General features: G+C 53.7%; 2 protein-coding genes across 8 annotated transcripts; both read right to left on the reverse strand.

The window, feature by feature from the left end:
- Positions 1–1,466: 1,466 nt before the first annotated feature.
- SLC39A5 (solute carrier family 39 member 5) lies at positions 1,467–7,284 on the reverse strand. 3 transcript variants are annotated; one of them, XM_045828977.1, is made up of 11 exons: positions 7,180–7,284; positions 5,752–6,106; positions 5,068–5,251; positions 3,923–4,085; positions 3,588–3,757; positions 3,214–3,354; positions 2,746–2,842; positions 2,495–2,665; positions 2,265–2,345; positions 1,966–2,156; positions 1,467–1,725 (listed from the first exon to the last, which is right to left on the reverse strand). In XM_045828977.1, exons 2-11 carry the CDS (start codon positions 6,033–6,035, stop codon positions 1,582–1,584), a joined length of 1,626 nt encoding a protein of 541 aa, XP_045684933.1. In that variant the 5' UTR covers positions 6,036–6,106; positions 7,180–7,284; the 3' UTR covers positions 1,467–1,581. The 3 variants fall into 3 exon arrangements, with proteins under 3 accessions (XP_045684933.1, XP_045684934.1, XP_045684932.1); XM_045828978.1 differs by lacking the exon at positions 7,180–7,284 and adding an exon at positions 6,442–6,577 and having other exon boundaries at positions 3,923–4,016; XM_045828976.1 differs by lacking the exon at positions 7,180–7,284 and adding an exon at positions 6,442–6,577.
- A 176-nt stretch (positions 7,285–7,460) lies between these two features.
- On the reverse strand, positions 7,461–14,625 carry NABP2 (nucleic acid binding protein 2). Of its 5 annotated transcripts, none has more exons than XM_045829465.1 (7): positions 14,521–14,625; positions 12,328–12,429; positions 11,782–11,920; positions 11,598–11,669; positions 11,333–11,414; positions 11,183–11,246; positions 7,461–7,993 (listed from the first exon to the last, which is right to left on the reverse strand). In XM_045829465.1, the coding sequence occupies exons 2-7, from the start codon at positions 12,404–12,406 to the stop codon at positions 7,794–7,796; spliced, it is 636 nt and encodes a 211-aa protein (XP_045685421.1). In that variant the 5' UTR covers positions 12,407–12,429; positions 14,521–14,625; the 3' UTR covers positions 7,461–7,793. The 5 variants fall into 5 exon arrangements, with proteins under 5 accessions (XP_045685421.1, XP_045685419.1, XP_045685420.1 ...); XM_045829463.1 differs by having other exon boundaries at positions 14,446–14,575; XM_045829464.1 differs by lacking the exon at positions 14,521–14,625 and adding an exon at positions 12,824–12,915.
- Positions 14,626–14,711: the final 86 nt, after the last annotated feature.

The following is a 14,711-nucleotide window of genomic DNA, read 5'->3' on the forward strand; positions in this document are numbered from 1 at the left end:
GGGCGGAGGCAAGGAATCTTTGAGGACCAAGCCCAGTGGTCTGGGAAGAGGGAGGTGGAGAAGGAAGGGTCTGACTCAAGGACTCCCTCCTCCCGACCCGACCCCTAGAGAAGCGACCAAATCCCAGAGATGGGAGGAAGCTGGGGTGGGAGGGTCTGCTCTATGAACTACTTGAAGGTACTGATTCCGAGGCTGCTGTCGCCCACTTAAGTGTGAGGGGGACACTGTCACTGCATCCAGGAGGGCAGAGGGTGGCGGGTGACAAGAGGCTCCGCCTTTGGCCTGTGCTCACTCCTGCGAGGCCCCTCCCCTGGGGAGCCTGACTTTGCCCCCAGGGGTTTTGGGGAGAGCCTTCCCCTCCCATCTCCATCCCTCACCGTGGGCACCCTCTCCAATTGCACTAAAGTAGCTGTTGTGCCAGTCTTACCCCCACACCAGGGTGGGGTCTCTGCTTCCAGTCCTTTCTCTCCCGTTGCCTCTGCTCCCGTCCCGGACAATCTCCTTGTTCCCTGTATTCCTGGATAGCTCAGCTTTGTGTGTGTGCGTTTAGGGGTGGGTGGGTTCTGGCTGGAGTGGGCTTGGTAGGGGTTTGGGAAGGGCTAGGAGAAAGAGGGAGGATGAAGCCTCCTACCCCCTTCCTCAACTCCAAGCCACAGAAGCCTGGGAGGGAGGGTGCCGACTCTTGCTGCTGTGTGTCTTGCAGATGTGCCAAAATGGGACTGGGGGGGAGGGCATGGGAGGGGAGGGTGCCTGGCAGAGTGGCCCCCAGGGCGGCTCTCTCAAAGCAATACAGTTCCTCCTGCCTGGGGGATGGCAAGACAGGGGAGAGGGTTGGGTTGGGGGCCTGGGGGTTCCCTGTGTACAGCTGTGTATATTCAGGGGTGTTCTCTGTCCGGTACCCGCTGCGGGCGTCTATGTGCGTGTGATCCTCCCCTTCCCCGTGCCCTGCATGACCTGTGATGCTGCAGACACCACCATCCTGTGTGCAGGGGTGTGTTGGGGGCACTGAGGGGCATGTTCCATGTCCCGTTGCACCCTCCACCCTGTGACCCATGTACTCGGTTGTAGGAAGTAAAGAGAACTGAGCACAATTCACTGGATTCTAGTTGAATCTTTCTCTAAGCAATGTTCCCCTTCCTGCCCTTCTCCCTGCCCTGGATCCACCTGTGGTGCTAGCGTTGGGGTCGGGGTGTTTAATGCTGGTGGCCAGCAATAAAGGGCAAATCTGCCCAGATGCCAGTATCCCCAGGGTGCTGAGGGCAGCAGGAAAAAGTGGGGACCTCAGTGCATTGCCCCATCCCTCCCGCTCCTCCCTGGGCTAAAGCACAATGCTCTCCCTGCAGACTGACGTGCTCCGTCCCCTCCAGGCCCCTACTCTTCTCCCCCCGACCCGCTTTGAGCCCCCTCCCACCACATCCTGGTTTTCTATGCTGTTTTGGTGCAAGTACAACTGTCATAGTCATGGCTTGGGGATGGGTTCTGTTTATTAAAATCCTATTGCTCCTACTGGCCCTGTGTCCCGCCTCCATTCCTGTGGTTGGGGGGAAGGAAGAGCAAGCAGGATGCCTTTCCCCTGCCCCGTCAGCCATCAGAGAGTGGGGCCCGCAGCCGCTCCTCCAGCAGGGCGATGGCGAGCATGAGGCTGCCCCCCAGGAGCAGCCCCAGCCCCTGCAGCAGCACCTCGAGCGCAGGGAGGGGCTCAGGAGGACGCAGCAGGGCTGGCAGCTGAAAGAAAAGAACATCAGGATCTTACCCTCCTCTCTGTCACCGAAACACAGCCTGAGAGGAGGGTGTCAGGGAGTATCAGCAGTCCCTGCCCCCACTCTCTCAGGCCCTCGTTTCTCAGACCGCGGGCCTGTGGCCCGGCCCCCTTCAGGTGGCCCATGGTGGAGGTGGAGGGACTGATACTTCCCTCTCCTCAACGGCCCCCTTCCCTCAGTTTCTCTGTCCTGCCCCACACCTCACCATGTCCACAAGAGCCACGTAGAGGAAGACCCCAGCAGTGGCCCCAAACACCCAGGGAGTGAGGGGGACAGGGCCCAGACTGAGCCCAACTCCCAGGGCTGCACCCCCCAGCCCTAGAGCTCCAGACACCAGGCTCAGAAGCAGCAACCGCCGAAAGGGAAACCCTGCCCGGAGCAGCATTGCAAAGTCACCTGTTGAGAGGAGAGGACAGGATAGGAGGGAGTGAGCCGGGGCTGCCCCTCACTGGCATCACCCGCCAGCCTCCAGGTTCCACCCCAGCCCCACTCTGCCACTCCTACCCAGTTCGTGGGGCAGCTCATGGCAGAACACTGCCAGGGTGGTGCTGAGGCCACTGGAGAAGCCATGAGAGAAGGCAGCACCTGGGGGTGGCAGCACTGGAGGTGGGCAGTCTGGACGGAAGCTGTCCCCAGGGGCCGAGCCCACGTTCCCTCCGTGATCCCCAGGTCCTGGTAGCCCTCTTCCAGCTCCAGGTGGTACCTGCCTCCCTCCACCCCCACCCCCTTCACACCTATGGCCAGCCCATCAGTGAGGTTGTGCAGACCATCTCCCAGGAGGACCATCCATGTTATACTGGTGTCACTGCCACCCTGGTGCCCGTGACTGTGGCCTTGGTGCCCAGAAAGGGCTGGGGCTGGTGGGGGCTGGCTGTCCTGCTCGCTGTAGCCCAGAGCCCCTGGCTCTGCAGGAAGAAAGACAAGGACAGTGTTGGTGGCTGCAAGTGAGACTGGGAACCTACTCTTCATCGTCTGCTCTGGTCACCTGGAGCTGCCGGTCGGGGCTGAAGTGCCATCCCGCTGCCATCCTCCGGATCCAGGTTTGGTGTTCTGAGATCCTTTCTTTTCCGCCTGCAGCACCTCTAAAATAGGAGGGTATCCCTCCTGGTGGAGGAGGCAGCAACACCAGGGGCTAAGGAGAGACCAGGCTACTGGATGGGAAAATGAACGCCTGGTTCTGTTTCTGGCACTTGGGGATGTTTTTTGGCTTCTACTCTCTTCCCAGCTTGGCACCTCCCTGCTGTTGCCTCGAACTCAGAAGCGGAAGCTGTTGGGCCAGGCAGAGTCCTGAGTCTATGCTGAGGGACTCTACCCATTCCCTATTAGCAGTCAGGGCCGGCAGTCAGGCAAACGGCGAAGCCAGGAGCACACTTGGCCCCTCACCTCCTGGTTCATGTGGCCAGTTCTTGGGCAGGACTCTGGTGTCAGCAGGAGGAAAAAGGGGGTCACTCACTGGCCTTAGCTCTTGGTGCCGCAAAATCCCTAGCACGTTCTCCAGCAAGAAGAGCAGGAAGAGACCGCCAAGCACTGACAGCCCTGGGCCCAGGTTTTCCTCCGGTCGCCCACTAGGTCCGGCGTGGTGCCCTCCTTGTGCCTGACAGAGAGGAGGTCAGGACAGGTCCCCAAAAGCCCTGCATCCCATAACATTCTCCCATAACATCCCATAACATCCTCCTCCTGGTGGGAGGTGGCAAGCCTTGCACATTCTACTAGAAGGCAGGCTGCGGGCTGACAGAGGTGGAGGGGATGTCCCATGACTGGGAACATCTCGGGTGTGAGGGGCTGTCTGCTGAAGGGGGTAGGGAATGAGGAAGGGGCTCCACGTACATGTGGCAGCAGGTGTAGCAGCGCGTCCCCACAAAGTGTGCCCACAGCCATGGCCCCTAGGAAGCCCAGCAGGGGCCGCAATAGATGAGATCCAAGGAGCCGCAGCAGCAACAAGGAGAGGGGAGCAGGGAGGCTGAGCAGCAGGACTGCCAGGGTGCTGTGAACCAGGGCTGGGGAGAATCAGGGGCTGAAGTCAGGCCAGGGCTAGGGGGAGGGGCTCAGAGACAAAGATACACTGCGAGGGGAGGCAGGACCCAGTGAGCCCCCTTCCTTGGCTTGGAGCCCACTCCCTACCAGGACTCAGGGTGCCCTACCAGCCACTCTCACCCACTGACCAGACAGTAGATCCCCTGGCGGGGTTGGAACTGGGGCTTGGATGCAGACACGGCTGTCGATCTGATAAAGCAGGGCTGGGCACAGCAGAGCAAACTGACGAGGGGTGAGAGGGACGGCGGGGCTCAGGCCAAAATTGACCAGCAGCTGGGAGCCATTCAGACACTGGGGAGGTGAGTTGGGAGTCACACACTGAACTGTGACGCACACCTGCCCTTGTAGCACGTGGGCTACTGGGTCTTTCCCAGGCCCCTGTGCATCGGGGACTAGGTACAGGTACATGTAAGCAGTGTGTGTTCATCATCAGTGACTATTTGACCCAATACCAATGTTCAGTTCAATGCAGATTGGGTGCTGGTGAACATTGCCACCATCTCCCTCCCTCCCAAGCACCTGATGGTTTCATTGATTTGGTCATGGATTCAGTGGGATGACTAGAACTCTCCAGTCCAGATTCTTGGAAAAGAACCTGAAATGCCATCAACCTTCCTTTTAACAGCCCTGTCACATATTTATCCAGCCTTTGGCTTGACTACTTCCTGTTCTGGGGCACTCACTCTCCCAGGCCTGCTTCAGGGTTCGCTCTGTAGCTTTGACTGCCCTCTGGTGTATGTGGAACAAGTTCACTGTCTTTTTGGATGAAAACAGATGTCTGTTCCCTGCAGGCCCCTGTCCAGATAACCAGTCCCACAGCCTACCCTGGCCCACTTCTCTGGTTTCTGTGCTTTGTCGAGTGTGTGACCGCTAAGCTGGTTCTTGGAGTCCTGAGCGTGGCTATCTGCCCTGAGCCCAGAGGGAACATACTTCGTATTGGAGTAACATACCCCAACACCACAGTTGGATTTTTAAAAAGTAACTGTTAAATTACTGACTCCTTCCCTGGCTGGTGTGGCTCAGGGAACTGAGTGCCAGCTTGCGAACCAAAGGGTCACTGGTTTGATTCCCAGTCAGGGCACAAGCCTGGGATGCAGGATAGGTGCCCAGTTGGGGGCACGCGAGAGGCAACCACACACTGATGTTTCTCTCTTTCTTTCTCCCTTCCTCTTTCTCTAAAAATAAATAAAAAATATATTTTTTAATTACTAACTCTTTAAACATTTCATGCCATCTAAACCCCGTGGCTCGTTTCCCCGCTCATCAGACTCACGGCCTCATTCAGGTGGTCAGCCAGTGAATGGTCCAGCAGCAGAAGCCTGTGAAAGAGGTCCAGGCCCGAGGGGGCTGGCCCACGGGGTGGTGGTGACGCCTTGGGCTGCTCAGGGTCACCCCACCCCGAGGGACCCAGAGGCAGCTCTGCCCAGACATCCACATTCCATTCAGGGTCTTGTGGCCTGGAACAGATGGGTGGGTAGAAAGTCAGACTTGCCCTTGTTCTCTGAGAAACCCCCCTCGAGAGGCTGCCAGGGAGGTTAGGGGAAAACGGAAGACCAGCCGCTGGCTGGAGTTCCTGGGACCCAGAAACCAAGGGAATGTCGGTCCTGGGAGGATCTGAGAACTGTCAGTTACTACAGGAATGGGGGACATGGAAGTGATAGGAAATAGGAGTTGGGGGACAGCAAAAAGGGCTGCAAACTGGGAGCCAAGGCGGCCTGGAGACACTGAGCCCTGGGACTAAAAGCAAGGGACTGAAGGGTACAGGGATCTGGAAGAGAGGACTAGAAGGTGACAGAGGCGAAGGGGACCTTGAGGGGATACAAGGAGTCAGGTCCCCCCAGATTTGTAATCCTAGGAATTTGATTTCCGGAGCCAGAGAGTTTAGGCCCTGGAGACCGATCTAAGCACTGAAAAGAGCCGGGAGGTGGGATTCGGCGTTGGGGGAAGGGGTTAGTACCTGTGAGTGGAATTGTCTCCAGCAGGGGCTGCAGTGTGACCCGCAGGAGACCTGTAGTGTCCCAGGCGCAGCCCCTGAACCTGGCCGAGCCCCAGACTGTGCAGAAGCCTGGCGAGGCCCCCTGCAGACAGCGTGCCGTTCTCCCCGTACAGGCCAAACAGCTGGGCCAGGTAATGGCTCTGCTCCAGCTCAGCAGGGTCCAGGTCAGGTTCTGAGCCCCCTCCCCAGCCCAAGGCTGCACATACACATATGGCCACCAGCAGATGACTCATTGGGAGCCCCATTTTCAGGGGGAGCTGGTCAGAGGCTCTGGATCCAGCTTCTATTCCCCCTGGAGCATCCTGAGGACTGTGCCCTGGAAGAACGAGGAGGAAGGGTCAGCGCTCCTGCTCAGCTGTTCAGTGCAGGGCCACAGGAGACCCCTCATGCTCAGACAGCGCCCCCATTAAATCTAGCAGAAGCCTCCACTGCAGCCTCTGTCCTCCTTCCCTATTACCTCCTCCTGGATGGGCCTCTCATTTGCCAGCTTCTAGAACACCTTCCCTGACTCAGGGTGCTCCCCTTACCCAATCCAGAGCTGACCATCTGTTCCCTGTCCCCTAAACCCCAACCTTCAACCTTGCCCCCTCTTTCTATCCCTCCACAGTCCCCAGAACCCCATCCCCACTGGTAGTATAAGAGCCCCATCACCTCAGGTCCTTGTCATGCCTCGCTGTGGACACTAAGAGGTTCCCGTCAGAGAGGGGAGCCAGCTGGGCCCAGCCTCTGGCTCCCAGGTGGAATGGAAGCCACGTCAGATGGAAGGCTGGGATGGATAAGCCCGCCCCTCTTAGCCCACCTGCCTTGGGCGGGGTCAGGGGTGGGGCAAGAGTGGGAAGGCACACGTGGGAGAGGAGTTAATGGTTCACTGGTCTCTTGGGTGGGGGTCAAAGGTCAGTCTCTGCTGGGGGGGCCCCCAGTAGGGAGGGGCCACCCTCTGCCCCTGGAAAAGCCACATGGCTAAGGAGAATCTAGGCCTGGTCTTTTCTTCTAAATAATCCACCCCTTAACTCAGTTGGTACTATTTTAGCCTTTCCCTGCACATGCCCCCACCCCACCTACCTTACATCTGGCAGTGGGCTTCATTCAGCTCCACCCCCATCCCCACATTTCCTGGGAAAGCTGGCCCCAGGTGTTCCTAAGCTGCTGAGGAAGGTCAGGAGGCAGATAAGTGGTGACCCCTCACACTTGGAAAATGAATTGTTTTTAGCAATTCTTCACCCCAGAGAGTAGGAGCCAGACCTCTGGGAATCAATGGCCAAGAAAGGGGCAGCTCTGCGGGGACAAGGGAAGAAGTATCTGGGCTCTCCTCGGATGTCCGACCTTGCTTAAGACCAGGGGAGCTGTCTGACCAGGGCAATTGATCCAGGGGGTCGAGGTTGGTATTACCTGGCGGCAGGAGGCAGAAAGGAGCAGAAAGGACGCCCAAAGGAAGGGGGACACAGCCTTCTTGGTTACAGCTGTGAGGTGGGGTAGACAGGCAGGCGGGCAAGGGTCACCTGCAGGGAGGGGGCGGGGGAGGGACACTACCTTAAAGGGGCAGGCCTGCTTTGCCTAAGCCTCTTTACTAGTGACCAATCTCCTCTCCACCTCCCAGGGACACCCCACTTTCCCAAACACCCAGCTGCTAACCTCTTCATTTTTCCCACAAAAAGCAAAGGAGTCCAGTACAGAGTGGTAACATTTATTGAGAAGAAGGGATTCAATTAGACTTCCATGTCATACATGAAGAAGAAAGAGACTGTAACTGTTGCTTTTAAAGAGGAAGAAAGGCAGGCAGAGGGCCCCGAATTCCAGGGCACGGGCAGCTTCAGCTGGACAAGGGGAGAGTATGGGCTTAGGGTGGATAAGGCCACTTCTCACCACCCTTCAGTGAAGTTTAGTGGCTAAAATACTGCTACCTACCTCTTCCCACCCCCAATCCAGCAGCCCAGTAGAAGGCTGTGTTCTTCAGCGGACACTTGGGTTATGGTCAGTGGTGGGACGTGAGGAAGAAGGTCTTGCTATCTCTTGCTGCTCCTCCGGGTTTCTTTGCCGTTACTGACAGGGTTGTTGGAAGAGCCAGGAGGGCCAGCAGCTGTGTGGTTGGGCTGGCTTCTGGTAATTCGGGTGCTGGGGGCGTGGGAAGGAGTGTGAGGGGCGTGTGGGCCACCACCAGGACCAGGTGAGGCAGTCAGTCCGTTCCCGTTCTGGCTCTCAGAGGCTAGGAGTGGGGAAAGGGCAAGAAACACAGGAATTAGAGAACTAAGGCAGGAGAGGAGTCCATCCCCAGGGAGTAGGGGTCTTCGGTCAAGCACAGCTGCACACTAAGGCCAACTGGGCCGAACGCAGATAGTGTGGGGAGTGTGCCCAGAGTCCCAGGGAAGGCTCAGTCACCCTGGAAGTTGCTATATGAATTGCAGTTCAGTATTTTTCTTTAATTCATCTCTGCATCATTGGGAGCCAGACCTAGAATCAGCTGTTTAGTTCTAGGCTCAAGGACCTCTGACAAAAAAATGCCCCTTTACCAAAAGTGACTGTAAAACTTGATAGGCACGGGAAGGGGAAGGGCCTGAAGTGTCTGTGTTATAAGAAGGATTTTTTTTCTCTAAATTTTTAGAAAGAGGGGAAGGGAGGAAAAAACATCGATGTGTGATCCGTTGCCTCTCGCACACCCCCAACTGGGGACCTGGCCTGCAGTCCAGGTGTGTGCTCTGACTGGGAATCGAACTGCCAACCTTTTTGGCTCACAGGCCAGCACTTAATCCACTGAACCACACCAGCCAGGGCCCAAAAAATAATTTTTTTTTAATTAAAAAACTAGCCCTGGCTGGTGTAGCTCAGTGGATTGAGCTCGGGCTGTGAACCAAAGGGTCACCAGTTCGATTCCCAGTCAGGGCACATGCCTGGGTTGCAGGCCAGGTCCCCAGTACGGGTCATGTGAGAGGCAACCACACATTGATGTTTCTCTCCCTCTTTTTCTACCTCCCTTCCTCTCTCTCTAAATAAATAAATAAATAAATAAAATATTTTTTATTTTATTTTATTTATTTATTTTTAGAGAGGGAAGGGAGGGAGATAGAGAGAGAAACATCAATGTGCGGTTGCTGGGGGTTATGGCCTACAACCCAGGCATGTACCCTGGCTGGGAATCGAACCTGCGACACTTTGGTTCGCAGCCCGCGCTCAATCCACTGAGCTACGCCAGCCAGGGCTTATAAATAAATAAAATCTTTTAAAAAATTTTAAAAATTAAAAAATTAGAAAGCATGCTTGATCTCTCTCTCTGGAGCACATCTGCTTGAACCTTCTTCTCCAACACCCTGTCATTAGCTGCAAGGCCCTTCTTTTGCCTCTGCAACTGGTTTCCTTATCCCATTTGTTCTAGAGTTCACTTTTACTACCTCTGTAATTTTCTAAATAAACTTTCTCTTGTTTAAAAAAAGGGTATGGAGTGTATCACAATGATACATGTTCATTTTGGAAAGTATGGATAAGAATAAGAAAAATAATTATTATAAATACTCTTACCCCACCCCACCCAATATCAATAATAAGTATCATTGTATGTGTATTTTAAATGTGCGACTGAAGCCAGATGTGTGAGATGACTTCCTGGAGCTCCCATAACTGCACTTATTGCTACCATCCTTGCACTTACAGTGTTTTACTGTCATCGTCTGTGTAACTATCTCCTTCATAGATGACAAGCTCCTAAAGACAGGTACTGTGTTTCATTCCTTGGCATCCCTCATCTATAAAAGTTTGTTAGATGGCCCTGGCTGCTGTGGCTCAGTGGATTGAACGCTTGCCTGCAGGCTGGGGGTCGCAGGTTCAATTCCCAGTCAGGGCACATGCTTGGGTTGAGGGCCAGGTCCCCAATGCACCAGAGGCGACCACACATTGATGTTTCTCTTCCTCTCCTCCCTCCCTTCCCCTCTCTCTAAAAATACATTAAAAAACAAAGTTTGTTGCCCTGGCTGGTGTAGCTCAGTGGATAGAGCGACAGCCTGTGAACCAAAGGATTGCCAGTTCGATTCCCAGTCAGGGCACATGCCTGGAGTGCGGGCCAGGTCCCCAGTAGGGGGCATACGAGAGGCAACCACACATTGATGTTTCTATCCCTTTCTCCTTCTCTTCCTCTCTCTAAAAATTACAAAAAAAAAAAAAAAAGTTTGTTAAATGAAGGCAGCCTGCCTGCCTCTCTTGTACACAGGGCACTATGAACGCTAAACGGGGTAGAAGTCATAGGCTAGTGCTTCTCCAACCACATTCCTGTTGAACCCTGCTCCACCAGAAAGATATCTCAGCCAGAACTGAAGAATAATACCCCTTCCTCAATTCACAGGAAAATGGAGGGTGTATTAGAAGGTCAATGTTGATACCAGACATGTTTTTGGTAAGCCTTCTGTATCTACTGGCAGAAGACAAAGTGAATAAATACCTGGCAAATGAATATCGGGACAAATAGGCTTAAATGTATCTTAATTAAAATATTTGTATGGAGATCTGAAAATGTATAATTTTCAGTCGTATTTCCAGTTGAAAACATGGATGCTAATTTTTGTGGTGGAATTAAATGTCATTATTTCATGGTGTTTCCAAAAAAACCAAACACATGACCCCTGGGGGTTCTGACACAAACAATTGTGAAACCATGGTAATTGGGGATGCAGACACAAACTGAGGAAGGGTAGAGACAGCTTGAAGCCTAGTGTCATGGAGAACCTCATGCACGCTCCGCTCCGAGGCAGAAGACAGCCAAACACTCGGAACAGTAGGGTCAGCTGAGAGAGGACTCAGAGGGAGAAAAGAGCAGTAAAAACCAGTTTCCTGAGGAGAAGCCCCTACAAGACAAAGGAGGTGGTGTTGGTGAGCGATTCTAATTAAAAGCTGATGATCTGCAGAAAGGCGTCAATTTTTCAAAAGGACAAAAAGCAGAAGCTTCAAGTGCATAAGGTGGAAGAATTGCAATTCTATGGCCTAGAAATGGGGCCTTTAGTTTCAGGAAGAGTCGTGATCCCAACAGGGACTATTTAGTGCTCGAAAGCTGTGCGGTGTGGGCTCTGTGTGGAGTCATGGAAGCAACACCGTATAATGGGTAACGAAGGAAAGGGCAAGGCTCTGCCAGAGAAGAGGCAGACAGAAACAAGCTAGAATGAAGGAGTACAATCTTTGGGGACAAACTGTTCTCATTTTTGACTTTGAGTGGTAGTGGCAAAAGGGTGCCAGGGCTCTGTCCGTGATTGAAACAGATCCCCAAATCTTGCAAAAGAACTGGGAGAAGAACTGGGTGGAAGGGTATGCACTGAGAGAAGAGAGATTTGGAAAATTAGTGAGGGCTGTACATCTCTCCAGGCTCGGGAGAGTAGGGGAACTAGGTGGTCCAGTGAATGGAAGGGAATAGGTTTACCTGGAGAAGCAGCAGGGGGTCCGGTGGTAGGCTGGGGAGTGGTAGAGCTGCTGTCGTTCTGCACCTGAAGGCACAAATTACACTCAGACCTTGCTTCCTACCATGCCTCTTGGCCGGACCTGCCCTCTCCATCACGACCATGGGACTCACCGTTTTGTTGGGTGCCTGCTGGGCATTGTACTCTGGGTTTGGCTCACTGAAATTAGGAACCTCGGAGTAAACCATACAGAATCTGCAAGGGGAGAAGGTGGCCACAGCCTCAGACCCATCCTTTGGACCACTGCTGGAGGCCTCAAAAAGGTCCAGATACAGGACATGAACTGCATACCCTTATGCTGCCTCCTTCCTTACAAACCTTGAACTTACTCTCTTGGCCTGCTGCTTCTAACATTCCAATCCCCAAGCCAGCACTTACTCTCCAATCTTCTGAAGATCACCCCCACGGCCAGTGTACAGTGTCAGACAACCTTTGAACACTGAAGCGTACCTGTGGGGGCACAAAAAGCAGGATTCAGAGTACTCAGAAGAGCTAGGGGACTGTAACCCACCCCTTTGACTGTTACTGCTCTTGGACAACCAAGGGTCACCAGCTAGCTTACCCTTTGGTAAGCCGGATAATGTCCCCAGGTTGGATCAGGTTGCCCACATCGTCCCAGACGGAGATATTGATGCTGCCCGTTTTGTCTGCCACTTTGCAGGTCCGAACCTCGTGACCATCCTTTGTCTTGGTCACTCGACCTGATGGGAACAGATAAACGGCCAGAGGAATGGTCAGAAGAATGAGATCTAGATATATTGGTGGGGTGCGGGAAAAGTTGTACAAACAGGATAAAGCCAAATCTCTGGGGTAGGCTGGGGTGGAGGTGGGAAATGGAGGGGCTGCATCATGGAGAGGGCGCTGAATGGAAAGAGGCCGTGTGGCACTGGAGGCTTGGATCTGGTGAGATTCCATCTACCCTACATCTCACTGCAACTATCTGGGCTGGGGTCTAGGAGAGCAACTGGGCACGATCCATGTCTTGGGGTGCTTCCTGCCACCCAGGGAGCAAGTTAAGAACGGAGGCGATGTTTTTCCCCTTCTGTCCCCCAACCCTGAGAATCCCCCCCCCCCGCCCCCAGAGGGCCCACTGCCCCAGCATAGCCACCTGTCTCCAGCACAATGAAGATGAGGTTCAGATTCTTGAGTCCGGGCTTGATATCCTTCACGAAGGTCTCCGTCGTCATGCTGCCTCAGCCTCAGCACCCCACTAGAAAGGGGAAAAGAGGATGAAGGCTCAATGCTTGGAGCGTGCGCCCCCATGCTCCACTTCCCAAGGTCTTACCTACCACAATCGGCCGGGGTCAGGCAGCCTCAAACCCTCTAACTCTTCTAAAAGGTTAGAAACGAACTTCCCTGGGGACCTCCAACTTCAAGATCAGAATTTGGGTGTTTCTGGATAGGCTGCTTCGGGGCTGGAATGCCCCTTCCCGAGATGCTCTTTCAGTCTCAAGCCCCGCGTTGGGGGAGCCGACGGAGAGGTGGGTAGGGAACCCGGTGCAGAGTCAGGGAATAGAATCTTAGTCTCCAAACCTTCCCGAACCCTTATACGGACAAGCCGGGACTCGGTCCATCCCCTCCCCCAACCACAGCCCACCACCCACCCAGGCAGACGGCAGGACGGTATATGCTGCTAAACCACCCGCAGGGGGAGCTACATGCCCCACTGCCGCCGGATGCAGCTCATTGGAACGAGGGAGTGTGAGCATTCCCGGAAGTTTCCCTTAGCCTCCTCCAACCAATCAACACGGTCTTGGAGGGCCCCGCCTATGGCCCACCCAGCCAATCGGAGACCGCGATTCACGCGCCGCGAAGCGGGGTATTCCAGGTATTCCGGGAGGCTGAGAACTGATGGGCTTAGCAATGAGAAAGATAGACCACCAGGGGACGCCTCGGGTTCCAGTTTTCCTTTACTTGACTGGGAGAATGCACTTAGGACACGGGTGTCAAATTCATTTTCTCCAGGGGTCACATCAGCCTCGCGGTTGCCTTCAAAGGGCCGAAATAATTCTAGGACTGTATAAATGTAACTACTCCTTAATTGTTAAGGAGTTGAAATTACATTCGGCCCTTTGAAAGTAACCGCGAGGCTGATGTGGCCCCTGGTAAAATGAATTTTACACCCCTGATTAGGATCTAATATTTTGTTTCTATCTTGGACGTGTTACAGTGGAGAAATAACCAAGAGTTTTGGAATCCGGCAGACAAAAGTTTGAAACCTGACACAGCGCTTCACTTATTTCCCGACAATTCTTAAATATGTAATTTTGCAGACAAGCAAACGGAAATTAAAAGCAGTGCGTAGCATGCGGCAAGCAGTTTACTCTTCTCTCACTGCCTTAACCCTCATCTTTATTCCTGGTTTGGGATCCTTCATCATTAACACACTATCTAGCTTGGTCAGGGTCTCCAAAAGTGGCATTCACACCACAGACAATACGCAGACTCGGCCCCTTGGAAGAAATGGGACCTTGGGTAGAGAGCAACATTTGCGTTAATCCCTCTCACAATTGCAAACGCACTTGTTTCCAACGCTGTAGTCTCACTGATCTCAGCCCCCAACCCCCAGATGACTGAAAAGAGACCTGAACCTTTAGTTCCCTTTGGGACTTGCTGGTCAACAAAAGGTAGCCAGCTCAGTAATGTTGTGCATAAGCCAAATACATATAAACAAATACACATATATGTGCATTGCCATCTGTTTGGTGAATATCCTAGCAAATACTACTTAATATTAGATCAGCCTAAGAGGTTGTGTAATTGTGTTGCTTTCGCAGCTTAATTAATTAATCCTTTACCTTCCTCTAGAGCGCTTTAGGCTCCACCCTGACTTTCCTCGGAGCTCAGATTCTCTTCCGCCCACCCCCAACCAAGGTGTTGTATTCTAAGGAAATCAAACCCAGAAAGAGGGACATTTAAGCTCCCTTCTCTCCCCTTAGGTGTTTCAAGGAATTCTACGAGCGTTCAGAGAGCCAACGTATATGGCAGGAGCAGGGGTAGTAGAGAGATAGGCAACGCATTGGACACCCTAGATCAAAGCTTTGCGACCAGATACTACCCCATTCCCCACGCGTTGGTCGCCTTGTTGACACAGTATCCACTCCCATGACTATGAGTCATAGGGTCGGAAGGCTCTGGGACGCTGAGCACGTCTCTGGAAAACAGAGAGGGGCCTGGCAGGTAGCAGGTCACACTGCAGGCCAGTCAACTCGAGACGATCTCGTACCACGCCGCATCAGCCCCAGGACACAGGACACGTGCGCCCCTCCAAAGCGAAGTCTCGCTCTTCAAGAAAGTCTACCTCAGAATTCGCCCCTGACGTTCCCACAGGGAGTATAGAGTCTGCCCTCCCCGAATGGCTATATAGTCCTCGTTGGGACCATAAAGACTTCCGGTCTACAGCGGAGGCCTGGCTAGCTTTCCTCCCTCTTCGTTGGCCGCTCGTAGCTTCTAGTCTAGGTCTGAGTTAAAACAAAGAGGCGGGTTTGGTGA

The sequence above is a fragment of the Phyllostomus hastatus genome, unplaced genomic scaffold (assembly GCF_019186645.2).
Source record: "Phyllostomus hastatus isolate PE091 unplaced genomic scaffold, TTU_PhHast_1.1 phas_scaffold_93, whole genome shotgun sequence".
In the NCBI taxonomy this organism is placed as follows: domain Eukaryota; kingdom Metazoa; phylum Chordata; class Mammalia; order Chiroptera; family Phyllostomidae; genus Phyllostomus; species Phyllostomus hastatus.